This window comes from Leptonychotes weddellii, chromosome 5 (assembly GCF_054177405.1).
Source record: "Leptonychotes weddellii isolate Sample4059 chromosome 5, ASM5417740v2, whole genome shotgun sequence".
Lineage (NCBI taxonomy): Eukaryota > Metazoa > Chordata > Mammalia > Carnivora > Phocidae > Leptonychotes > Leptonychotes weddellii.
Genome location: NC_138373.1, coordinates 72,177,870 through 72,203,985, shown reverse-complemented (window position 1 = coordinate 72,203,985; position 26,116 = coordinate 72,177,870). Strand labels below are relative to the sequence as shown.

Here is a 26,116-nt window from a genome sequence, read left to right as displayed (position 1 = left end):
AGCCAATGAACTTTGTGCTTGGACTCCAGCTGGGTTTCCCCCTCTTTGCACTCCTTTCCCATAAATACAGCCAACCCCAAGCAGTCAATGGACTTGCCTGTCGCTTGCTACGGCGTGCGTTTCCCGAATTGCAACTCATCTGCTATTCCCAAATAAACTTAATTTCCAGTGATTTGAACTTGCCTTATTTTACCTCCTTTATTTAGGTTGACACCAACAAGGGCAAATGGCAGACTGGAAACCTGAGTGGGCATTGCTCTGGAGACATTCTGCTCATACGACATGATGGTGAGCTAGACCAACTGTTAATGACTAAGTGGGCCTCTAGTGATGTTCCATATCTCTTAAGTCCTATTTTTCAGGCTATATCTATTACAAAGGATATCACTTGGGAAGAAATTTCTGAGAATTGTTGGGACTTCAAACCGTGTGGTGTACAGCTCCCAACTGATAGATGGTTGTGTAACTAAATCCTGATGATCAAATTCTTAGAAACGTCCCTGGTTATAATTGACAATATATAATGGCCGCATACACAAATACATATCACCCTTGCTTTTGTGGATAGAAAGCTATTAAGCAAAACAGGGAAATACAATGGGCCCTGAAGGGATTAAAGTAGTGGACATCATGCAGTGAGTTCGAGTTCCCTCAGAGAATGGCCACACCCTGAGACAAGGAAGGCTGTGGGAGGCCTTGTGGCATAGTCAGACTAAATTACATCTAGGTGTGGCTACCTCTCATCTAACTCCAGTATAGGAGACCCATCATTTTTGGGTATAAAACTTGTTTCCTAACTGCACTTGGGCCATTAGTATACAATGGCAACAGCACGAGTGGTGGATTAAACAATACTGGCCCACAAGACAGAAAAGGGACTTACGAGAGCACTTAGCCAGTCTAGATATCTTGGGACAAATGGAATTTGTTTTTAATAAAGAGTGATATTCAGAGAAAAAGATTCATTAACTAGACTAGGCAGATTAGAGGGAGTTTTCTTCAGGAGGAAGGCAAATGATGGGAGTCAGCCTGGAAGGATAACAAGGCTTTAGCAGAGTGAATCAGGCTGACTTAACAAATAATGCTGGATAATGCTAGCACCCAACACAGGGAAAGGACTTGCACCCTGGCCCAACAGAGTCTCTTGACTATTTTAACACAGGTTAAAGGAAGTTAAAGTGGCCATGGGGTAATAGCCTTCAGTCCTAGCTTTGAGGCTCAAGGGGCACACCAATGGGAATCTTATGGAAGATTATGGAATCTTATGGCAAACTCATGGAAGTTCCCTGGAAGCACTTATCCACCCCAAGATAGGTAGAAATAAATTGTATCTTGTAGTATAGGTAGTAGAGATAGAAACTATTTTAAATACCACTTGTGGAATGGAAACCAGTCTCAGTAAGCCTGGGAGATGAGGTGGGATCATTGGCTTTGTCCCCAGTTAACCTGGAACCCAGAAATAACCCAATAGCCAATTGTAACAAGGCCCATTCTTAATAATATCTGGTATTTGGGCAAAGGTAGCTTCTGTTGGGAAGGCAAAGCAAACACCTCTGTCATTCTTACTGATTTGTTCTGTAATGAAAGCGAATTGTACCATGATCATACTGTGATATACTGATGTTGGTAAAATTCACCTTCCTCATGCAAATAAGTCTTGTGGTAATACTGATATCGATGGTCAAATGTATTGGGGGATTGAATTAAATCCTCCTCAGGATATAATACCTATGGAAAATGATTGGCCTGAGGAAGACCTGGATCTAGCTAACCATTAGCTGATTTCCATGCTAAATAGTAACGTACAAACTTACTGTAAGGTACAAATAGCAGTAGATTAAGGGGGAAAATGGGTAGTCAAATTAGTACAAAAATATAAAATGTATGTAATGGCTCTCTAGAACATGTTAGTTTCTTTTCTTCTATCCCTATTCTGTACTGGCTTGTCTAAATGTTAGGTGTATCATGTTGGTACTATTGCTGTGTCTGTTCTATAAATGCTACACCAAATGTGAATGCTCTGACAGGTATGATCATTTTGCTGTAAGGAATCTATGACCAGAACACCTATTCAGTATACTGGAAGTCCTGGCCAATGTAATAAGGCAAGAAAATAAAAGTTTTCCAGATTGGGAAGGAAGACATAAAACTGTCTTTGTTTGACAATGACATAATTATCTGTGTAAAGATCCCAAAGGATCTACAAAAATATTCCTAAAACTAATAAGTAAGTTTAGCAAGTTCGTAGGATACAAGGCCAATATACAAAAGTCAAACATATTTCCATATAACAGCAATTGACAATTGGAATTTGAAATTAAAAAAATATGATTTATAATAGTCCCCCACCCCTCACCCCCCACTTAAGTATTTAAGTATACATATAACAAAGTATGGGAAGGGTCTGTATACTGAAAACTATGAAACACTAATAAAAGAAATCAACAAAGATGTAAATAAATGGAGAGATGTACTGTGTTCATGGGTTGGAAAATTCAATATTGTATGGATGTCAGTTCTCCCCAGTTTGAGTTATAGAGTCTGTATCCTCAATCAAAATCACAGCAGGCCTTTTAAATTTTTTTGATAGAAAATGGCAAGTGGATTCTAAAATTTATACGGAAAAGAAAACGAACTGAAAGGAACTAAAAAAAGAACACTAGTTGGAGAAACTACACTATTGAATTTCAAGACTTATTAGGAAACTACAGTCATCAAGATGGTGTGGTATTAGAAAAAGGGTAGACACATAGGCCCACGGTGCCAATAGAGAGCCCAGAAATAAACCCACACAAATATTATCAACTGAGTTTTGACAAAGATGCAAAGAAAATCCAATGCAGAAAGAACAGTCTTTTCAACCACAAAAAAACAAACTTCAACACATACCTCATACTTACACAAAAAGTAATGGCCCGTAAGCTTAAATTGAAATAGTGAAGTGACAAAATATCTAGAAGAAAACACAGGAGAGGGGCACATGGGTGGCTCAGTCAGTTGGGCACTTGCCTTTGGCTTGGGTCTTGATCCCAGAGTCCTGGGATTGAGCCCTGCATTGTATTCCCTGCTTGGCAGGGAGTCTGTTCTCCCTCTGCCCCTCCCCCCTGCTCGTGTGCATTCACTCTCTCTCTTTCAAATAAATAAATAAATAAATAAATAAATAAATAAAATCTTTTTTTTTTTTTTAAGATTTTATTTATTTATTTGAGAGAGAGAGAATGAGAGACAGAGAGCATGAGAGGGAGGAGGGTCAGAGGGAGAAGCAGACTCCCCGCCGAGCAGGGAGCCCGACGCGGGACTCGATCCTGGGACTCCAGGATCATGACCTGAGCTGAAGGCAGTCGCTTAACCAACTGAGCCACCCAGGCGCCCCCTAAATAAATAAAATCTTAAAAACAACAACAAAAAACACAGGAGAAAATCTGTGTCAACCTTGGGTTTGGTGATCAGATTTCAGATACTACATCAAAAATGTAATCCATGGGGTGCCTGGATGGCTCAGTCAGTGAAGTATGCCACTTTTGATCTTCAGGTTGTGGGTTTGAGCCCCACGTTGGGTGTAGAGATTACTTAAAAGAAAACGCAATCCATAAAAGAAAAAAGTTGATAAAGTGGACCATATCAAAATTTAAAAACTTTGCTCTGTGACAGATATGTTAAGAGAATAAATAGACAAACCACAGGCTAGGAGAAAATATTTGCAGATTGCATATCTGATAATGGACTTGTATCCAGAATACATAAAGAATCTTTAAAACTGAATAAGAGGGGCGCCTGGGTGGCTCAGTTGGTTAAGCAACTGCCTTTGGCTCAGGTCATGATCCCGGAGTCCCGGGATCGAGTCCCGCATTGGGCTCCCTGCTCAGCAGGGAGTCTGCTTCTCCCTCTGACCCTCCTCCCTCTCATGCTCTCCGTCTCTCATTCTCTCTCTCGCAAATAAATAAAATCTTAAAAAAAAAAAAACTGAATAAGAAAACAAATGACCCAATTTAAAAATGGGCAAAAGATTTAAAAAGACACTTTGGCAAATAAGATATATGGATGGCAAGTAAACATATGAAAAGATGGTCAACATTTGTCATTAGAGAAATGCAAATTAAAATCACAATGAGGTACCACTGTTCACCTCCCAGAATTGCTTAACATCAACACCACCACCACCAAATGTGATGGAGCAGAAGGAACTCTCATTGCAGGGGAAGTACAAAAAGGTATTCTATAGTCACTTTGGAAGACAGTTTGGCAGTTTCTAATCATGAGAAAACATCAGGAAAACCCAAACTGAAGGACATTCTATAAAGTAACTGATAAGCACCCTTCAAAACTACCAAGGAAAAAATAAGGAAAGAAAAAAAAATAAGGACAGAAATTGTCACAGATCAGAGAAGACTAAAGGGTCATTCATGACCCTTTAGTATCTTGGTTTGGATCCTGGGCCAGTAAAAGGACATTAGGGAAAAACTGGTGCAATCTGAATAAAGTCTATAGCTTAATTAGTATTTCAACAATGTTAATTTCTTACTTTTAACTAATGAATCATGAGTATGTAAGATATTAAAATAAGGGAGGCCAGGGCGCCTGGGTGGCCTCACTTGGTTAAACGACTGCCTTCGGCTCAGCTCATGATCTTGGATTCCCGGGATCGAGTCCCACATTGGGCTCCCTGCTCAGCAGGGAGTCTGCTTCTCCCTCTCCCGCTCCCCCCTCTGTGCTCTCTCTCTCTCACTCTCTCTCTCAAATAAATAAATAAAATCTTTAAAAAAAAATAAAATAAAAAAATAAAATAAAATAAGGGAGGCTGAGTGAAGGATATCAAAACTTTTGTGCTACCTTTGCAACTTTTCTGTAATTCTAAAATTGTCCTAAAGTAAATACTTTACTGAGAAAAGAAACCCCACAATCCTTTAAAGTGGCTAATATTAAGGTGACTGACAATCCCAAGTTAAGGTAAATACATGAAACAATGGAAGTCTCAAGCATTGCAGGTGGGATTGTAAATTACTTCCATCATTTTAGAAATGTTTCAGCAGTATTAACTAAAACTATACATATTTCCGTCTTATGATTTAGCAATTCTACTTCTAGGTATATACTCAAGAGAAATGAGTGCATATGTCTGTAAAAAGACATGTATAAGAACATTTGTAGTAACTTTATTCAGAATTGCTGAAAACTTGAAACAACCCTTAAATTAGGAAGAACCAAGAGAATGGACAAATTTAAGTGTATTCATATAGTGGAATACTACATGGCAAAATAATTTTTTTTATTTTTTAGAGAGAGATTGAGAGAACGTGAGCAGGAGGGAGGGGCAGAGAGATTCCCAAGCAGGCTCCACAGCTCGGAGCCTGATGCCAGGCTTGATCTCACGACCCTGAGATCATGACATGAGCCGAAATCAAGAGTCGGACACCTAACCAACTAAGCCACAGGCACCCCATACATGGCAAAATTTTAAAAAGAAACCAAACTACCAACCAGCAACAAGGATACATCTCAAAAACATGACATTGATTAAAAGAAGTCAGACATAAAATGACTAAATAGGCAGCTTAATAGACTAATTGATGGGGATAAGTCACAAGTTAAATAGTGAATATCTCTATAGACTAATTGACGGGGATAAGTGATAAGTTAAATAGTGAATAACTCTAGAGATATCCTGTATCACAAGATATATTACCTATCTCCCAGAATGTTAACTGAGACCCAAGCAGTAAGGATAACCGGGGGGGGGGCGGGGGGGGAGAGGGGTGTGAAGTCTTCTGGGGTGCTGAGAATGTTCTGTATCTTCTGGGATGGCAACATGAGTCTACCCATATGTAACACTTCTTCAGGCTGTACACTTAAGATCAGTACACTTTACATAGTTTACCGTATGTACCTTATGATGTAAGAAAATATGAAATAAAGAAGAATAAAAACTATAGTGGGGAACAAAAGAAACTTAAGTGGTTTCCTATTGCTTTTAAAGTCCAAAATCATTATTATAGCTTATAAGTCAGAGTGATCTGCTTCCTACCTACTTCTCCAGCTGTTCTCTGTTCCCAAGCTCCAGCCAAACTATTCTTCCTATCACGGGGCCTAGGCATACACCATTCCTACCTTTCACTGGGAGAATTCTCTCCTCCCCACTTCACTTAGCTAACCTTAATTATTCTGCAGGTCACATCCTGAATTTCCTCAGGGAAGCATATCCTGATCCTCAAGCTTAGATTAGGTCTCTGATTATATGGTGTGCTTCTACTTTATAGTACTTACTTCACTGTAATTATTTTTCAAGCTTCAGAAGGTTAGGTAGTAGGTCCGTCTTGTTTGTTTGTTTTATCTTCAGATGTCCGGTACATAGTAAATACTCATTTAATATTTACTGGATGCTAATTTTGAAAGTGAGCCTTGGATTACTCATTTGACAAATGAGTAGTCCAAGGCCACAGAGTATGATCTGAGACTCAATCAACAAACCCTGTTGACTCTATCTCCAAGGGATATCTTCAAACTGTGTACTCTCTCCATCTGTCTATTGCAGGAGCCTTCTACCTGGTCTTTCTGCTTCCATTCTTTATTCATTATCCACTGGATTATTACAGATAATAATGCCCTATTGTCTATTCTCCCAATAGCAGCCAGATTAATCCTTTTTAACATGAAAAGAGATTGCACTTCTCCCTTGCTCAAAACTTTCCAATGGCTTCTCTGAATTTAGAATATAATGAAACTCCTTATTTTGGTTTATGAAGCCCTATGTGATATGACTATCTGACTCCATCTGGAGCACCCTCACCCACCCAACTCTAGCCTAGACTTGTATTCTCCTAACTCCTCTAATGTCCTAAGGTCCTAGGCACTTTCACATTAGCTATTCCCTCTGTCTGGAACATTCTTCCTTTTGGTCTTCCTATGACTGGTTCCTTCTGGTTGTTCAGTTCAGATGTCCCCTCCTCAAAAAGATTTCCATGACCATTCAGTCTAAAGTAGCTATATAGTTACTCTCACTTGCCCTATTTCAGTTTTCAGGATAATACTTATTGTTCCCAATTTATTTTGATCATCTGCCTCATCTAATGAGAGCAAGAGTGTGCCCTTATCGTCTGTTTAGCTCTGTATCTTTGATACCTAGAACAATGTTTAGCAGCACATAGTAGGTGCTCAGTAGTTAAATATTTGAGATTTGATGAATGCATGAATACCTCAGTGCCTGAGCTCTTTGTACCTTCTCAGCTATTGGTAACCACAGGCTCATTGAATCCAGTTTCTCCATAGACCTGTTAGAGCTGTGCTGTCCAGTACAGTAGCCACTAGCCATATGTAGCTATTTAAATATAAAATTAAATTAAATTTAAATTCAGTTTCTCCAGGGGTGCCTGGGTAGCTCAGTCGGTTGAGCGGCCGACTCTTGGTTTCTGCTCAGGTCATGATCTCAGGGTCCCGGGATGGAACCCCACGTTGGGCTCTGAGCTGAGTGCAGAGTCAGCTTGAGACTCTTTCTCCCTCTTGATCTGCCCCTCCACCCCCCCCTCTCTCTCTCTCAAAAATAAATAAATAAATAAATAAATCTTTAAAATAAAATTCAGTTCCTTAGCTACATGTGGCTGGCTGCTCCCATATTGGACAACACAGATAATAATTTTTTTAAAAGGTTTTATTTATTTATGTGACACAGAGAGACACAGCGAGAGAGGGAACACAAGCAGGGAGAGTGGGAGAGGGAGAAGCAGGCTTCCCACCGAGCAGGGAGCCCAATGCGGGGCTTGATCCCAGGACTCTGAGATCATGACCTGAGCCAAAGGCAGTCGCTTAACCGACTGAGCCATCCAGGCGCCCCAATAATTTTTATCATTATAGAAAGTTCTGTTGGACAATGCTTTTTACAAATGGACTAATCCCAAAGGGAGTCTTTGGGTCTTGAGTATAAAAATAATTGCCTTTTGAGGGCTTGTTGCTCTGGAATGGCTTCTGCATGAATTGCCCTGTTTGACTGGACAAGCAGCTTTATCAAACAGGTGTTTTGACTGTCAGTCCATAATTTGAGGATCTCAGAGGTATACGACGTGAAACAAATAAATCTTTTCATGATAAGCACATAAAAATGAACAGATGCCTAGAAGATGATCTCCTAACACGGAACTATATAACTCTGTGCTGAGCAGAAGCGTGGATGGAGGATGTGTTTACACTGGGTTGGGGGAGGTGAAAGGTTGGCAGTTCTAGATACTAAACTAAGTTAACTCTAAGGTATAATTCCTTTAAGATGAACTGTTCTGTCAGAAATATAAATATAATTATAAAGCTTTGAGGAACATAAAACAGACCAATATTATAGGCCCAGTTCATTAATGAGAATCTGAAAATATTAGCAAACAGGATTCCAGAGGTACATTAAAAGAAAAATAAAATAAGATCAAGTGTGGGTTTTTCCAGAAAAGTAAAGATAGTTTAGTATTAGGAAACTGACCTATGTAATTCATCAGGCTGATAGATTTAAGGAGAAAAGTAGTGTGATCAACTCTGAAGAGGCTTAAATGACATGTGTTTGCTTCTTGTAAAGATTCAATATCCGTTGTAAGTTTAAGACCTCAGTGGAGGGATGCCTGGGTGGCTCAGTCAGTTAAACGGCTGGCTGTGGCTCAGGTCATGATCTCAGGGTCCTGGGATCAAGTCCCGCATCGGGCTCCTTGCTCAGCGAGGAGCCTGCTTCTCCCACTGCCTGCAGCACCCCCTGCTTGTGCTCTCTCTCTCTGACAAATAAATAAATAAAATCTTCAAAAAAATAAAACCTCAGTGAAATAGTAAGTGATGGATATTTTCTTAGCAAAATAAAATAAACCTATTACAACTCCTGCTGAATGGGGAAATACTAAAAGTATTCCCCTTAAAATCAGGATCAAGACAGTAATGTTCATTAATGCCATGACCATTTAACATTGTTCTCAAGGTACTAGGCAATGTATTTTGATGAGATTAAAATGTATTAGAAGTATAAAAATTAGACAGTAGAGATTAATTTCACAGGACTTAAAGGTGATAACCCAAGTGAATCAACTGAAAAGCTATTATAGTTGATAAGAGAATTCAGTAGGTAGCCGGGTTAAAAAAATTGAGTCAGAAAAGATCCCATTTCTGTAGCATTTATGAAGATAAAGCACTTAGGAATGAACTTAGCAAGAAATACTCAAGATCTATATTTTAAAAAATTAAACATTAAAACACTACCGAGGCACACAAAAGGAATCAACACAGAGAAAGTCACCATGTTCTGGGGCGCCTGGGTGGCTCATTCGGTTAAGTGTCTGCCCTTGGCTCAGGTCATGATCCTGGGGTCCTGGGATCGAGTCCTGCATTGAGCCCTGCATCAGGATCCCTGCTCAGCGGGGAGCCTGCTTCTCTCTCTCTCCCTCTGCCTGCTGCTCCCCCTGCTTGTGCTCTCTTTCTCTCTGTCAAATAAATAAATAAAACGTTAAAAAAAAAAAAGTCACCATGTTCTTGAAAGGAAGACCAGCATGAGAAAGATGTTAGTTCTCTCTGAGTAATCTATAAATCCGGTGCAATCTCAATACAAACATCAATAGGAGTTTTTGGGGGGAAGGGGTACTAAATAAGCTGATCTTAAAATTCATTCTGAAAAAGAAATTAAGAAAACAGGGCCTGCCTGGGTGGTTCGGTCAGTTGGACGTCTGCCTTTGGCTAAGATCATGATCTCGGGGTCCTGGGATCGAGTCCCACATCGGGCTCCCTGCTCAGCGGAGAGCCTGCTTCTCCCTCTCCCTCTGCCTGCCACTCCCACTGCTTGTACTCATCTGCCTCATCTAATTACTCTCTCTCTGTCAAATGAATGGATAAAGATCTTAAAAAAAAAAGTAAGAAAACATAGGAACATTCTGGAGAAGGAGATCAAAAGGAGCTCTAATAGATATTAAAATATAGGAGCACCTGGGTGGCTCAGTCGTTAAGCGTCTGCCTTCGGCTCAGGTCATGATCCCAGGGTCCTGGGATCGAGCCCCGCATCGGGCTCCCTGCTCCGCGGGAAGCCTGCTTCTCCCTCTCCCGCTCCCCCTGCTTGTGTTCCCTCTCTCACTATCTCTCTCTCTCTGTCAAATAAATAAATAAAATCTTAAAAAAAAAGATATTAAAATATAAACTAAATTAATTGAAAGACTGTGGGTGCTAGCAGATTAAAAAGATAGATCAAAAGAGGAGACCTGAAAATCCAGAAGTAAATGCAAGTTCTTACACAAATTTGGTTTATGATAATGGCAGTGTTTCCAATTAGTGAAGAAAAAAACATCGTTTAATAGATGATTTCAGGGATAGCAAGATAACATTTTGAAATTGTCCCATAGAAAAATAGTAAGAAAGATAACAGACAGTGGAAAGTAAATTACAAATGACTCTTTAACATAATGAAAGTGTTTACTCGCAATAAAATGAAAAAGTTCAGGGGTGCCTGGGTGGCTCAGTCGTTAAGCGTCTGCCTTCGGCTCAGATCATGATCCCAGGGTCCTGGGATCGAGCCCCGCATCGGACTCCCCGCGCAGGGAGCCTGCTTCTCCCTCTCCCACTCCCCCTGCTTGTGTTCCCTCTCTCGCTGTGTCTCTCCCTGTCAAATAAATAAAATCTTTAAAAAAATAAAATAAAATGAAATGAAAAAGTTCAGTCACAATAAGAAATGCAGATAAAAATTACACTGAGATAACATTTTTCACCTTTCAGATTGGCAAAGATCAAAATGTTTGATAACACACCAAAGTTGGTGTTTGCATATGGAAATGGACACTGTTAAAAATAGCTCATGTTCAGTCTTTATGGAGGGCTATTTGGTAATATTTATCAAAATAAAATATACTTATCTTTTGACCCCCAATTTTATTTCTAGCAATTTTTTGATAGCAGTACTCCCACATGTGCAAAACAATATACGTTATTATTGTGGAACTTTAAAAAAAATATTTATTTATTTATTTGAGAGAGAGAGAGCATGCACCCATGCTAGCAGGGGAGGGGCAGAGGGAGAGGGAGAGAGACCCTCAAGCAGACTCCCCACTGAGCACAGAGCCCGATTAGGGGCTCTATCTCATGACCCTGAGATCATGACCTGAGCTGAAACCAAGAGTCGGACACTCAACCAACTGAGCCACTCAGGCGCCCCTGGAATTGTTTTTGATAGTAAAGATTGGAAATGAATTAAAAAGCCTCAAAGAGATCTAGTTAAATGGGGCAGCCATATAATGGGATACTATGCATAAGCAGATATGAAAATTAAGGAGGGAGCTTTTTGATACTGATATGGAATTATGGACAAGCTATTTTGATAAATGAAAAAGGCAAGGGGAAGGATATACAGAGAATGTGCTACCATTTATGGAAAAAAGGAGGAAGAGACTATAAGTGTATATATTTGTAAATTACCCCAGGAAAAGCATCAGAAACAGTAACATTGGTTGCTTCCAGAGAGGGCACCTTGGTGGTTGAGGGTCAGGAGTGGAAGAGGCATTTCAGTTTACTCTTTGATATTTTCCGAATTTTGAGCCTTATTAATAAATTACCTACCCAAAGAAAGGAAACAAAGTTAAAACTAGAAAAGAAAATGAAAACATAACTTACTCTGATTTACACAAAAAGAAATGTCTCATGAACATGTTCTTTTCTTTTCTTCCAGGACCTCCATCCTCAGAGGACTGGCTTTTTATCTCCATGGCCTTTTCCTCATGATAGCAAGATGGCTACCACAGCTCAGTCATCATGTTCTCACACAAACATCCCCCAAACAAGAAAGAAGGGACAAGGAAAGCCAAAAACTTTCTCCTAATGATGCTTTTTGTCCTGGGAAGGAAGACTTCCCTATACGTGTCATTGGTCCGAAATGGATCTCATGTCCATCCTAAACCAATTTCTGGCAAAAGGGAATGGGTTTACCGGCTCCTGGGATTGAGGAAAGGGCCTCTCCTCCTCATACCATGGAATCTCTGCCCTAGTATAGAAATGCAGTTCTGTTCCTAGGAAAGGTACAGAAGTCTGTTGGGGAGGTTGCAGAAAGACATCACAGCTGTTGATGTGAGCCACTCCATCTTTTGAAAAAAAAAAATCTTAATTACCCTAGGACAACATAACCCCACATCTCCCACTGCCACTACTCTAAGCCAGTTATGTCCATCTCTCTTATGGACTGCTGCCTTAGCCTCCTTCCTGGCCTCCCTGTACCCATGCTGTCATTGGCCTTGGCGCTGGCTCTGTCCCCCATGTGATATAGGAAGGGCATTCTCAAAAATAAAGTATGGGAGGCCAGCTGGATTCAGACCTAATTGTCTCAACTATTGTATCTGGTTCTTTCTTTTGAAGACAACAATCAAGAGGCTGTCTTCGTTGATTTTTCTTTCAGCCTCCCTTCTAGACAGAGCTCTTCTCAATATAAAGTGTGCTCTGTTAGCGTGGCTTGGAGCCCATGTGAACTCAGCACTTGCAAAATAAGCATGGGCTGCGTTAGAGGCTCAGTTGTGTCCTCCGAAATTCGTATGTGGAAGTCCTGCATCCCAATACCTCAGAACATGACTGTGCTTGGAGATCGTCTTTAAAGGGATAATTAAATTAAAGTGAGGTCATTAGGGTGAGCCCTTATCCAATCTGACTGGTGTCTTTATTATTTTATTATTTTTATTTTTTTTTTTAAGATTTTTATTTATTTATTTATTTGAGACAGAGAGAATGAGAGAGACAGAGAGCACACGAGAGGGGGGAGGGTCAGAGGGAGAAGCAGGCTCCCTGCCGAGCAGGGAGCCAGATGTGGGACTCGATCCCGGGACTCCAGGATCATGACCTGAGCCGAAGGCAGTCGCTTAACTAACTGAGCCACCCAGGCGCCCTGACTGGTGTCTTTATAAGAAGAGGAGATTAGGGGGCCCCTGGGTGGCTCAGTAGGTTGAGTGTCTGACTCTCGGGTTCGGCTCAGGTCATGATCTCCTGAGATGGAGCTCTGCACTGGGCTCATGCTCAGCGTGCAGTCTGGTTGTCCCTCTCCCTCTGCTCTTTCTCTCTCATTAAAGGAAAAAAAAAAAAGGAGATTAGGACACAAACAGGAGGGAAGACTATGTGAAGACACAGGGAGAGGACAGCTATCGGCAAGCCGAGGAGAGAAGCCTCAGAAGAAACCAACCCTGCTGACACCTTGGTCTTGGACTTCTAGCCTCCAGAACTGTGAGAAAATAATTTTCTGTTCTCAAAGCCCCCCAGCCTGCACTGCTTTGTGACGGCAGCCCTAACAAATTAACACAGGCTGGTATAGTCCCAAATGTGAATCGCATCACCTAGGACCTTAGCGCCATTTCTTTTATTTATGTATGTATGTATTTATTTATTTATTAAAAGATTTTATTTATTTATTGGACAGAGAGATAGAGAGAGAGCACAAGTAGGCAGAGTGGCAGGCAGAGGGAGAGGGAGAAGCAGGCTCCCCACTGAGCAGGGAGCCCGATGCGGGGCTCGATCTGGACCTGAGCTGAGGGCAGACGCTTCACAACTGAGCCACCCAGGCGCCCAGCACCATTTCTTTTAAAAAGCTTTCCTCCTTTTTATTTTGTTGAAAAATGTATAAAATTTGGTTTTTATCTAAATACATTGGAGCAATGATTAAGGATTCACATGGCCTGGCCCTGGCATACTGGAAGAGAGGGGTATTAACTCTAAAGATGCAGCTCAGGTGCCTGGGTGGCTCAGATGGTTAAGCGTCTGCCTTCGCTCAGGTCATGATCCCAGGGTCCTGGGATCGAGTCCCGTGTCAGGCTCCCTGCTTAGTGGGGAGCCTGCTTCTCCCTCTGCCTCTGTGTCTCTCATGAATAAATAAATAAAATCTTAAAAAAATGTATACAGCTCACTATAACTCTTTTTAAACCACTTTTTTTAGATTAAAATTTTATTTGAGAGAGAGAGAAAAAGAACGGGGGGAGGCGCAGAGGGAGAGGGAGAAGCAGACTCCCCGCTGAGCAGGGAGCCCGATGCGGGGCTCGATCCCAGAACCCTGGGATCATGACCTGAGGCAAAGGCAGCCGCTTAACTGACTGAGCCACCCAGGTGCCCCATGACTTAATTCTTAAAAAAGGAATTTGGATCTAATACTTTCATGGTCAACCTTTAATAACCCAACCACTCAGCTGGATCAGAGGGCTCTGTGTTTTGTAGCCACGCCATCTTGATGAGCCCCAGCGACAGGGTTCTTAACATCAAACCCAGACGGTGGCCTTTTATGGAAGGAGAAGTCTGCAGCAGCCGCTTCCCTCACAATCCTTCAAGTTCAGGTTGTCTCTACCAGGCATTGAGATAGATAAAGTCTTGGGCCCAAACATTTCCCAATAAAAGAGCTTGAGAATATTTAAAGTTCTTTGGGGGAGAAATAAAATAAGACAAAAAGGAATAAACAAGTAAAAATCATGAGTGCCCCTTCTGAGTTGAAGGAGGTCGGCCTAGATCTCTTCACCAACAGGATGTGAACTTGATCTCTCATATTTTATGTCTAAAGTGCCTATCTTTCCCTTTGACCGGCCATCTGGAAAGAACACTCTCTCACTTTGCATTGTGGCTGGTGGTGTGAGAGTTGGCTCCGATTGAATGCCCGCAGGACGTGAAGGAGATCTGATTGAGAAAACCTTTTTTTTTTTATTTGTTCAGAGAAATTCTATAAGGGTGTGTGTTATGTGAAGTTTTTACCTGAGAGGCCTCCAGAGCCAGACCGACGGGGTGCAAATCCAGCTTTGCCATTTGCAGCTGAATTGGGCAAGTCATTTACCCTCTCTGTGGCTCAGTTTCCCCATTTGTTCAAGGAGAACAGTCAAAGCATCTATCTCAGGGAGATGTGGTAAGGACTGCGTAAGTTAATATTGTAAAGCGTTTAGAACACCGTCTGGCACCTTGTTAGCGATCGCGGGCTAATACAGTTATCATCTGAATTACATACACCAGTCTCTCACAGAAATACCTTTGTAGGATTGTATTTTAATGTTTTGACCTTTGCCTTTGACATTGCCCCAATGGAATAGTGTTTCTATGTGAATCCCAAGAAAATGAGTGATCTAGGTCTCAATCTCCTCTTTATTTGCATGTGGTTACAATTTATAAATACACTTGCCATTTTCCTCCCCCTCCCAAACTCCCCCTTCTACCTAGTAAGTGTGTCCAAACCCCCGGTTTTTAATGACTCCCTTTCCTGTTAGGCGGAGAGGGGAGGGGTGGTCCTCCATGTAACTCCATCTTCATATAGGGTCTACTTCAGTCCGTGTGACGTGCGGGCTCTCAAAGGGCCTCTGAAGCTTGGGGATGAGCACCACGAATCTGCTGGAGGTCCCACTGATGTCCTTGCAAGTGACAAGGACTGGCCTCCTTCTGTGCCATGCTGAGGGTGCAGCACACCATGGTGGGCAGCAGTGAGCATCATATGCCCTGTCCGTGCCGGAAGCTGAGCTGCTGCAGGCCCAGTGGGCAGGAGGGTCTGCAATGAAGTCTCAGGCCTGCTCAGATGGTGGTGAGAGTCTTGTGGCGGGTACATACCCAGCCAGTGCCTGGCCCTGCTCTCGGAGACGTGTCTGAGGCCCGGCCCCTTACGGTCTGCCTCTCAGGGGCCCTACCCAGGCCCTCGGTCAATCCCGTATGGGTAGGGTAGCCTCAGGGAGAAGGTGCTCTTGCACTCCCTTCTCCTGGCTGTTCCCAGACACCAAGAGGCATGGGTGACGAGTTGGGTCCTTGGCCCTGTTAGAGGGCATGGCAGCCCAGTGTCTCTGTTTCAGCCAGGTGCCAAGCTTTGCCATCCTCCTGGTAGGGTGTAGAGAGCCCGGGAGGGCCAGGGGCACCCTCTTCAGGGGTGGGGTATGGAGGCTCTGGGGAAGCAGGGGGGTCTCCAGGGCCCCGTGCTCCCCCCAGGACTGGCCCATTGTAGATGTAGATGTTGCCGGTAACGGTCACAGACCCGCCAGTGACATGAATGCCGTTGGTACCTGTGGGAAAGGAGGCAGAGTGAGAGGGACCAACGGCGAGCTATTGGAATCTCTGTCTTGCTCTGTTTTAGTCTTCTCATTTCTGTCTGGCTCACACTCTCCTCCTGCCCACCATCCCTCCCGCCCCACCCTTCCTTCCCTGCCCCCTCTCCTCCCTGCTGCCTGCCCTAGGCTCACCATGGGCCACCTGGCTTTGCTCTGGGAGCTCAGGCTCCAGCTCCCTGGCCTGGCTGAGAGGACTCTGCTGCTGTAGCACCTCTTCCTCCAAACTCGGGGGCGCTGGGAGCCTGGCCGAGGCCAGGGCTGTATCTCTAGGGAAGGGCAGAAGTGGCTTTACCAGGTCAGGGAAATGTGGGTTGACCCTTGGAAGCTCCCAGCTTCCGTCAGCAGAATTTGATTCCTCTCCCTGTAGGAGAGAGGCAGAGAACCGACCGATGACGTGGGCCTCAGACCCCAGCTTTCTTTAATTCCCACCCCCCACCCCATGCTTAGGCAGCTCACTGTTCTCCTCTACTCCACTTCATGCTCCCTGCCACAGGGCCTTTGCACTAGATGTCCCTCTTCCTGGAGCACTTTCCCCGAGATGTTCTGATGGATGGCTCCCTCACTTCTTCAGCTCTCTGCTCAAATATCAGTTTATCCAAGAGGCCCTCTCTGTCCACTCTAAGATAATGTACCCCCACCCTTTGCCACTGTCACTCACTGTCCTGCTACCATGCTTTATTTAGCAACTATGACCCCCTGATAATGTATTTCTTTAACTTTAGCCTTGCTCCCCTGGCCTGTAAGTCCAGGAGGGCAGGTACTTTGCTTTGCTCACTGCTATATCCATGGTGCCCAGAACGGTGCCTGGCATGTGGTAGGCTCAGTCACTTATTAGCTGAGTGAATGTTGAGGCCTTACACTCTTACCCTGCCTACCCCTCCCTGTTCACTTAGCCCCGCCTGTCCTCCTTGCTGCCTTCTCAGCCTTCCCCATTACCTCTGGACGCCTCTTGAGCAGGGATCCTGCAATGGAAAATGAAATGGGGGTCAGGCCTCCAGTAGGCCCTGGGCCCCCGGGCTTGCACCCTTCACAGCCCACTGAGGCGTTTGCCCCCCACCCTGGGTTCCCAGAAGGAACGAGCTATCATCGCCTTATCTCCAGCCTCAGAATGGGGGGGCTGGGTGGAGAGGATGTCTGTGCTGGGGGTGGCACTGCAAGTCTTCAGGGCATGGACAGGCAGAAGGGTTGGCCCCGGGGAAGCTGACTGTCTCCCCCAAACTCCCTCCCTCATGCAGGTGGGGACAGCCAGCCGGCCAGGCCCGCCACCCTGCCTGCATCCAGCTCCTTCCTACCCAGCTTCCTGCAGAGAGAAGGGTGGCTCTTCCAGGTGCAGGCCAGGACGGTGGTGAGGAACAGGAATGAGGCCAGCGGCAGCAGGATGGCCAGCACCATCACAGTTCCTGCCAGGACAGCAGACAGGAGAGCCATGATGACACCACGGAGGGCAGGGTCTGGGGGTGGGGGTGGGGGCGCTAAGGACCAGCTTTCTAGTTCTCTGGGTGACCCAGAGAAAAGGGAGAGCAGCTTTTTCCTTCCAGACCCACTGCAGTTCCTAAAGGCAGAATTAGAGAAACTTCCCTTGGGTTACACAGAAGGGGAACCAAGTTGGACTTGGGGAGGACCTCCTGACAGCCAGGAGAAACTCTGTCATAGATGGAAATCTTTGGGGGTGGTGCTGGTGGCCACCACGTAGAGACCCAAGGACTGGGGCAGCCTGTGGGTGAGAACAGGTGCATGCACAGTTGGGTTTCCAGGGCTGGAAGTGGGGGTGGGAGGCGGTACAGGGAGGGTGGGGCTTGGGTTTATAAGCAACTCAGGCCACAGGGTAGAGCCACACTTCTGTGGACATGAGCATCTTAGAGAGAGGCCACTGTAGGAGCTGAGATTGCCCCTCTATCTCTGTGGGGGTGTTTATGAGGGTGGGAGAGGAGGGGCTGCAAGGTCTCCACTCCCTTGCTCAGGGCAGGTTCCAGGAGAGGGAGGGAAGGGAGGCTGGGACTTGGGATTCTCAGGTTCTGGTATGTAGCCGTGGATAATTTCTGTCTTTCACAGCAGAGTCTACAGTGCCCACCAAGTGTGTTCTGGGGAAGGTCAGGAAGACTTGGACATTTGCATCCTAGGAGCTTGCCCTTTCTGATCCACCTAAACCTGGGGCCTGAGGGAAGACAGAGTGGGAGGCATGGGAAAAAAACTGGACCTGGAGTCCGAGACATCTGGGTCCCGGCCCAATTGGGTGACTTTTTAAGTCATTCCTCCTTTTGGAGCACCTCAAAGAGAAAATGAGGGGGTTAGGTACATACTGTCTAAAATTCCAGCTCTGAAGTGCCAATAGTATTTGATACATGGTTAAAAAGTAACAAGAGGACATGGAAAAACACTTATGATGTATTTGAAAAACCAAGTTACAAAATATTCAAATGACTCCACTTTTAGAAAAACAATTGTATGTATAGACATACACGGAAAAATGTCTGGGAGGATATATTTAAAAATGTTAAGAGTGGATATGCTAAGTGATGGTCCTATAGGTGATTTTTATTTATTTTTATTTTTTATTTTTTAAAGATGTTATTTATTTATTTATTTATTTATTTATTTATTTTTTTTAAGATTTTATTTATTTATTTGAGAGAGAGAATGAGATAGAGAGCATGAGAGGGGGGAGGGTCAGAGAGAGAGGCAGACTCCCTGCTGAGCAGGGAGCCTGACGTGGGACTCGATCCCAGGACTCCAGGATCATGACCTGAGCCGAAGGCAGTCGCTTAACCAACTGAGCCACCCAGGTGCCCAAGATGTTATTTATTTATTTGAGAGAGAGAGGCAGAGAGAGAAAGCATGAGCAGGGGCAGAGGGAGAGGGAGAAGCAGACTCCCCGCTGAGCCAGGAGCCCGATGCGGGGCTCGATCCCAAGACCTTGGGATCATGACCTGAGCCAAAGGCAGACGCTTCACCGACTGAGCCACCCAGGTGTCCCATGTGGGTGATTTTTAGTTTTGTTTCTCTGAATTTTCTGATTTTCTATGGTGTGCATGCATTATGGCATGGGCTCTGGAGTAAGAAAGAACCGAATATAGGTTTTCATAATACCAGTTACCACGTGGGGGATCTGGGGCAAGTCACATAAACTCTGCTGAGCCTCTTCCCCTCAGTGAGGATAATAACAGAACTACATTGACCCTAGAACAACATGACAGTTAGGGGCGCCGACCCCCAGGCAGTCGAAAATCCATGAATAACTTTTGATTCCCAAAAAGTCTTAACTATGTAAATAGTCTACTGTTGGCCAGTAAGCCCTACCAGTAACACAGCTGATTAATGCATATTTTGTAGGTTATGTATTTATATACTGTGTTCTCACAATAAAGTGAGAGAAAAAAATGTCATTAAGAAAATCATAAGGAAGAGAAAATATATTTACAGAACTGTGCTGTATTTATTGAAAAAAAAAAAAGCCACAGGTAAGTGGACCCGCGCAGTTCAAACTCATGCTGTTCAACAGTCAGCTGTACTTTGTAGGGTCATTAAGCAAGATTAAATGAGTTATGGACGCCTGCATGGCTCAGTTGGTTAAGCATCTGCCTTGGGCTCAGGTCATGATCCTGGAGTCCTGGGATTGAGCCCTGAGCCCCAAATCGCATCGGGCTCCTTGCTCAGCAGGGAGCCTGCTTCTCCCTCTGCCTGCACCTCCCCCTGCTTGTGCTCTCTCTCTCTGTCTCAAATAAATAAATAAAATCTTAAAAAAAAAAAAGATTAAATGAGTTAGTGATTGTCAATTGCTGGCAGAGTGCCTGACACCTTGGCTCTCAATAAATGAAAGCTATTATTATAAAGATTTGGTAATTTAAAAAAAGTTAATAAACTCTCTCCCAACTAATAATGTTTACAGTCATTAGAAATATCCCTTAATCATCTGTTAGGCTAGGAAACCAGTAACTTCACAGAGAAAAAAAAAACAACCAAGAAAGAGTCAAATGTGGGATGAACTCTAATAATGAAAGTGTGTAATCTAATAAAGAGATTCTCAGTCTAGTAAGTAGATTATGTGATGGTAGCAGGTCCAGAATGATGACAGTGATGTCAGTTACAATTACCTATCAGTGTAGGAGTGGTCCTTGGCACAATATTATGTGTAACCTACAAGTTATATGTATAATACATAACTTAAAAAGAGTATATGTATTTGTGTATGCTAAGCTGGCCTAGGGATACACCCTAGGGAACTTCTCTCCTTGCCCGTTCTGAGAGAGGAGGATTCATCTTTTCCCCATTTTTTTAGATGGAAGGAATAAAGGCATCTTCCCAGCCTCCCCCGGCCCCCATGTGCCCCTCAGCCCCAGGCCCCTCACCTGGCATCTCAGGGTGCTCTGGTGGATTTCTGCAGCTGGTGTCAGACTGGGCAGTGCCTGGAACTGCCTCCACCAGGCCCTGCTCCTCACACCTGCGGAGGAAAGAGGGCCCGATTCAGGTGGGCACAGGGCTGGGGGTGGCAAGGTGAGCCCGTGGGTGCGAGCACAGGGTGGTCAGCAGCTGGGACTTCTGGGATGGTGGAGGTGCGGCGTGGGGGCACACTCACCTTGTGTGGGGCTGGCAGCGGGCCGTGGGGGAGGAGGTGTTCTGGAAGTGGCCTGCCTTACAGGGCACACAGTTTCTGTTAGCCGCCCCGACTTCATCTGGCAGGAGAAAAGCAAGGCCAGCCTGGGTGAGTGGGCAAGGGGAGAGTCTCTCCACGTGAGTTTCCGCTGCTCCCATGCGACGGCCCCTCCCTGCCCGCCCACCTCACTCTGTGGCACCTTTCCTGATTGCCCTCTTGCTCAGAGAAGCCTCCAGAGGCCCTGCCTCTGTCCTGGTTCCATGTCTCTGCAGATGCCCGCAGTGGGACTCTCACAGGGAGGGAGAGGGGCTCTTTATAGTGAAGAGAACTACCTGGGGGGCTTCCCCCCACCGGCGAAGTTCAGTGCTCCCTGCCCCCTTTCAAGATCGCCGACACCCAGCGGCCTCCCTGCCCTCCTCCCGCAGCGACCTCTGACCTGTCAGCTGGGCCTCGGTGCCAGGCGGGCAGTCGGAGAGTGGCTCGCAGTGCACACACTCAGTGTCCCAGTGCACGCAGAACATTCCCGGCTGGCAACGGCACTGGGTCTTCCGTCTGCTGGTGCAAGGCACGGTCTCCTCGAAGCCCAGCACTGGTGGGGAGACAGGAGGGCTCAGCGGAGGGGCCGCGGCTGGGGACATACCGGCCCCCCCGACCCCCCCAGCCCCCCGCGCCCCCCCCCACCACTCACTCTGGTCACAGGGACGGCACAGCTGGCAGATGGAGAGATGGTTCCAGTGCTCGTTGTAGGAATTTTCGGGACACAGGGCACAAACGGTGTCCTGGCTGCGGCTGCATTCGGCCGAGACGTGCATGCCTAGAATGCGGGAATGGGAGTGGGGCCACCGCGGTGTCGGGGCAGCCCGGCCCCCCCTCTCCTCGGCCGCTCGCTGTGGGACCCTGTCCTCTCGCTGGCCACCCGTGAAGGATGGCCGGCTGGCTTTCCTGCAAGATGGTGTTTGTCTTCCCCCCGAGGCAGCGAGGTGGCCCGAGTCCCCCGCAACCCACCGCCCGTCCCCCGCTTCCTGGGCCATTGCCTCTCACCTGGGGAGCAGCGGGAGCAGCAGACCTGATGCTTGGGTTCGTAGTACTCCTTTTCCCGGTCCCGGCAGGTTTGGTTCTCTGTGTGGTATGGGGGCTTCTTCAAGGGAAGATGGAGGTGGGGGGAGAATTATTCGGGGGTCAGCTGGGGAGGTCAGAGGGACTAGAGAGTGGGCTGCCCAGACCCCCTCTTCCCCTCCCAAGCCCGCCGCCACCCACCTGCACGGGCCCCGCCCTCACCAGTTGGGCTTGGGACGCTGCCAGGACACCGCAGAGGCCCAGGATGAGTGGCCCCCAGGCCAGGCCGCAGGGGGAGGCGGCCCAGGGCAGGCGCATGGCGGCCAGTCGGCCAGTCGGCCAGATGGGGCGGAGGCCGGGGGAGGAAGGTGGGAGGCCTGCACGTCCTGGGCAGCGGTGAGGGCAGCCTCCCGAGCCCGGGGCCTGCGACAGGGCTGGGGCTGACGCACCCCCGGGGGCCCAGCGGCCTGGCCTGGCCTCCAGGGCTCCAGCGCTGGGCTCAGGAAGTGGGAGTGGAGCGAGCCGGCCTTCGGGGCGGGGACAGGGAGCTCTGGGAGCAGAGGCAGCTGTCGCAATCGGGGAAGAGGAACAGGCTTGGCGGCCCCGATGCAGGGCGGGAGGGGGCGGCCGGGAAAGCACGTGAGGGCAGCAGGGCCGGAATCGGGCCTCCTCCCTTCTTCGGAAGCCTGGCCAGGAGGGGAGGACTGCAGGGGCAGGCTAGGTGGGAAACGGGCCGCAGAGCCAGGGGGACAGAGATGGGCCTCCGAGAGCAGGGCAGAGCTGCCTTGGAACAGAGAGACGGAGAGAGACAGAGCCGTGTCCAGCTGGGTGCCAGAGCTGAAAGTGGAAGGGCCCGTGACCGACACACACAGGGGGAGTGCAGGGACCCGCAGAGGCCCCCATTCGGCCAGCCAGTTGCAGCATCTGGGAAACAGAAGTCCCACTTGGCATCCATCTGGACGCCTGGGGGTTCTGGTCCTGTTGTGTGACTTTTAAAGATAAGCTACAAAGGAATCACGAGTCAGCTGGCCCTCCCTGTGCGTGATCCACATTAGTGGGCACAGGTCACCTACAAGACACTGCTGAGAGGGCAGTGGCCCCTGCTCCCCAGTCCTTAGATGACAGGGAGGAATGGGTAGACCCAGCTCCCAAAGACGAGTAGGGGCGGCTGCGCTGGAGCTGGGCAGCCTCGGCCCTCAGGCCCATCTTCCTCACCCAGCAGCCTCTGAATCCCTCTGCACTTGGAGGAGGCTGAGAGCCCACTTGTCCAGCCCGCTCGCCTTAAGGGTGAGAAGACAGAGGCTGAGGGGGGCCACATAGAGGAGATCGGGATTCCAGGGGGCTTGGTCTCGTCCCTTACCCCCTTTCTTCCCATCATTTCCCTGCAACCCATGAACAGCAACCCCATGTCCCCTGATGCCAGGCTCGCTGGTCTTCAAGTCTCTGTGCTCCTGGCTAGTTCGCATCTGTCCTTTGAGGTTCAGCAAGGCTCTGGGAAGCACCCCCACCCCAGGCTGCACAGCTCCCATACCCATTGCAGTCTGGAACCTGCTGCTTTTGGCCTCCTGCCCCACGAGGCAGTGAGTTCTGCAACGGCCTGGATGGAATCCTTAAGTCTGGGTCCCAGTGCTTAGCCCAGTCTGGCCCATTCCAAGGGTCTGGTACATATTTATGGAGTAAATGATGAGGTCTTGCCCACATCACCTAGCCAGTCTATGCGGAACCAGCCCAGACTCCAGAGTTCCTGATTCCTGGGTCCCACGCTCATTCCAGCAACCACGCTGCCTCCTTTGGCTTGAGGGGTGAATTTCTCTCTGGAGATAGGTCACCAGGACCCTGTCCTGCCCCTCTCCCTGCAGGGCTCTGCATTCATCCTTGCCGTTGGTCTGTCGGTTGGTCTGTCGGTTGTTGGTCGTTGGTCGGTCTGACTGGCTAGACAGGCTCTTGGGGGGCGGGGGGGGAGCTGGGAAGTCCTGGTGCAGGAGCACCTCTGGGGAGGAGGGCTCCCAAGACAGTGATGGGCCTGCCTGAGTTTAGACATCTCACTCCTCCCTCCTGGTGCAGGCCTCAGATCTGCACTCTGTGGCAAGTGTTTACACGGAGGGTCCAAGGCTGCCCATTTCAGAGCAGCATGCACTGCTCAGGGCGATGCCCTTTCCGGGTTAAGGGAATTTGGGGCTGGGACTGGACTCACCACTGAGCTCTTCAGTGCATAAAGCGGCGTGTGTGTGTGTATGTGTGTGTGTGTAGGGTCCCTAGAGCCTTTTTTCTCTTTTTTGTTTTTTACTTTTTATGATGGAAATTTGCACATAACATATACATACACAAAAAGGAAGAAAATAATATTGTGAACTCCAGCTCGGCTCACGGCCAGTCTTATGTCTTCCATACAGCCCTCCTCCATTCTTCCAATCTTCCCTTAATTATTTGGAAGCAAAGCCCAGACATATTTCATTTGAAAATATGACAGGATTTGATAAAAAATACAGGAGGAACTCTTGTTTCTTTTAACTGAGGTATAATTTATAAACAATGAAATGCATAAAGTACACTAATCTCATATATACAAATCAGTGAATTTTCGCTTCTGTATATCTCCCCAGAACATTTCCTGCACGTCAAAAGGCTCCTGCTTCGCAGGTAAGCACTATCTCAGATCTTTTTAAAACCCAGCTGGCTGGACTACGTTCTTTTTTCCGCTGCCAATCTCATGCTGTCACGTCAGCCTTCGAGGACTCTCTGGGTCCTAAACGAGAGTCTTAAGATCTGGACTTTAAGCCTGGTCCCATCACTTCCCCTCTCTGGGCCTCTTTTTTTTCTTTTTTCTTTGCCAGTCACCTGCTGGTTTGCTTGCCAATCTGTTCTCTAGTTTCCTCTGCTCTGTGCGGCCTCACTACTAGAAACTACATTTCCCAGATTCCTTTTTCCTCCGGCTTCTGGGTAGGTTCAGCCAATAGGAAGACAGGTGGGAGGAGGAAGGAAGCCAGGCTCTTTCTCCCTGTCTCTCTGCTTTCAGACATCGGACCTCACCTGTGGTTGGTTGGGTTTCTTTCTTCTCTCCTTTCATGATCCCCTCTCCTCTCGGGCAGCACCCACTATTTACTTCCTGCCGAATGGCTCAGGGGGCCTCTGGGTCTATAATGCTACATGACTTGCTGACTTTCCAGCCCTGGGAGGTGTAGCAGCTTCCCGCTTTGCTGCTTTTTGGGTTGTCTCGCTGTCCCCCGTTGGCTTCTTATCTCCTTCATCACCCATGGACCAATTCCCTGAGTTAAATTTCTTCCACTTGAAAGACTTAGAGCTTTTCCTGTTTCTAAGCTGGACCACGATGGACAAAGCTTACCAATAAATGGTTGTTATGCCTACCCAACCTTCTCCGGGAGGGTGGAGGAAACTCACAGCAGGGATCCATGAATTCTTTATGGGCAGAGCATTGTCTTGGTTTCTTTCCTTTGTGTTCTTTGCCAGCTTCCTTCAAGTTTTACTGATTTCTTTTGGGCAGCACCAGAGAGAACACAAGCAGGGGGAGTGGCAGACAGAGGGAGAGGGAGAAGCAGGCTCTCCACTGAGCAGGGAGCCCAACGTGGGGCTTGAACCCAGGACCTGGGGATCATGACCTGAGCTGAAGGCAGGCGCTTAACCGACTGAGCCACCGAGGCACCCCAGGAATGGATTCTTTTAGATAATCTTTCTTTCTTTCTTTCCTCTTCCCCACACTGCTCTTTAGCCAACTGGTGCCCTTAGAAAGGGTCTGGGAAACACTGAGAGACGTGTCATGGGTGAGGGCCATCCTTCTCCCGAAGAATTATCCAATTGTCATTTGTGCCAAGGTAGAGAAATCCTGCCTTGACCCAAAGGAATAAACTTCTAATGGTGAACTTCTAAGCCTCCTGCCAGGTGACTGGAGTAGGAGTGGCAAGGAGGAATTTTCTGGTGCATCCTTTTAGGTTAAGGAGAAATTCACACCATATAAGTGCAGACAGAAGGATCGCTGTTTTCCACAGCGGGCAGCCCAGTGTTGAAAGGCTAATTAGCTCTAAGTAGTGAGAATAAAGAGAGTTGCATTTAATTGAGTGACTCATTTTTTACACTAGGAAGGATAGAGGCTAAAATGGAAAAAGTGAAGGAAATTTAGATAAATTGATAGATTACAAATTAATAAGTTATCAGAGGAAATCAGGATATTTGATGGAGATGCTTTCTCATAGCATGTCACTCTCTGCCAAAGATAAACCTTGAGTCTGAAGATGCTAATTTTGCTGTCTTCTGCAGAGTGGGTCAACAAACAGTGACCAGTAGACAGTGGGGCCACCAAGACGAATAGGCCTAGGGCCTGTTCTCAGAGAACTCATAGTACGATCTGTGCATACGCACACACACAAATCCACACACATACACACGCGCATACCAGGATAATGATAGTATCCAGTGGTAAGTGCCGCCAGAGAAT

General features: G+C 46.6%; 3 protein-coding genes across 15 annotated transcripts in view; 2 read left to right on the top strand and 1 right to left on the bottom strand.

Moving 5' to 3' along the window:
- VAMP1 (vesicle associated membrane protein 1) overlaps positions 1–15,274 on the top strand; it is a 75,671-nt gene extending 60,397 nt beyond the window's left edge. For 3 of the 5 annotated variants that reach the window (XR_014145565.1, XR_014145564.1, XR_014145567.1), the window contains 2 exons: positions 207–288; positions 11,657–12,617. The gene's annotated coding sequence lies outside the window, so the exon portion shown is untranslated. Of the gene's footprint in view, positions 1–206; positions 289–11,656; positions 12,618–14,655; positions 14,843–15,244 lie in introns of those variants that run through there. The other 2 variants (XR_014145566.1, XR_014145568.1) reach the window with 1 other exon arrangement.
- The window catches only part of SCNN1A (sodium channel epithelial 1 subunit alpha), a 37,171-nt gene continuing 25,853 nt past the window's right edge, over positions 14,799–26,116 (top strand). For 3 of the 4 annotated variants that reach the window (XM_081821098.1, XM_081821097.1, XM_081821099.1), the window contains exons 1-2: positions 20,346–20,484; positions 24,270–24,306. The gene's annotated coding sequence lies outside the window, so the exon portion shown is untranslated. Of the gene's footprint in view, positions 14,843–20,345; positions 20,485–24,269; positions 24,307–26,116 lie in introns of those variants that run through there. The other variant, XM_081821100.1, reaches the window with a different exon arrangement.
- Positions 15,058–22,189, bottom strand: LTBR (lymphotoxin beta receptor). 6 transcript variants are annotated; one of them, XM_081821103.1, is made up of 11 exons: positions 21,868–22,189; positions 21,652–21,748; positions 21,299–21,424; positions 21,047–21,199; positions 20,593–20,689; positions 20,366–20,457; positions 18,091–18,174; positions 17,312–17,419; positions 16,956–16,981; positions 16,152–16,380; positions 15,058–15,974 (listed from the first exon to the last, which is right to left on the bottom strand). In XM_081821103.1, exons 1-11 carry the CDS (start codon positions 21,982–21,984, stop codon positions 15,733–15,735), a joined length of 1,371 nt encoding a protein of 456 aa, XP_081677229.1. In that variant the 5' UTR covers positions 21,985–22,189; the 3' UTR covers positions 15,058–15,732. The 6 variants fall into 6 exon arrangements, with proteins under 6 accessions (XP_081677229.1, XP_081677230.1, XP_030886702.1 ...); XM_081821104.1 differs by having other exon boundaries at positions 21,889–22,187; XM_031030842.2 differs by lacking the exon at positions 18,091–18,174 and having other exon boundaries at positions 21,868–22,186.

Bases quoted from the DNA above. Each gene is read 5' to 3' on its own strand.
- LTBR (XM_081821103.1), bottom strand. From the start codon at position 21,984: ATGCGCCTGCCCTGGGCCGCCTCCCCCTGCGGCCTGGCCTGGGGGCCA. The intron at 20,458-20,592 runs GTGAGTGTGCCC...TTTCCTCCGCAG, and splicing joins CGCTGCCAGCCCCACACAAG to GTGTGAGGAGCAGGGCCTGG. The intron at 16,381-16,955 runs GTAATGGGGAAG...TCTCTCCTACAG, and splicing joins TGCTCAAGAGGCGTCCAGAG to GGAGAGGAATCAAATTCTGC.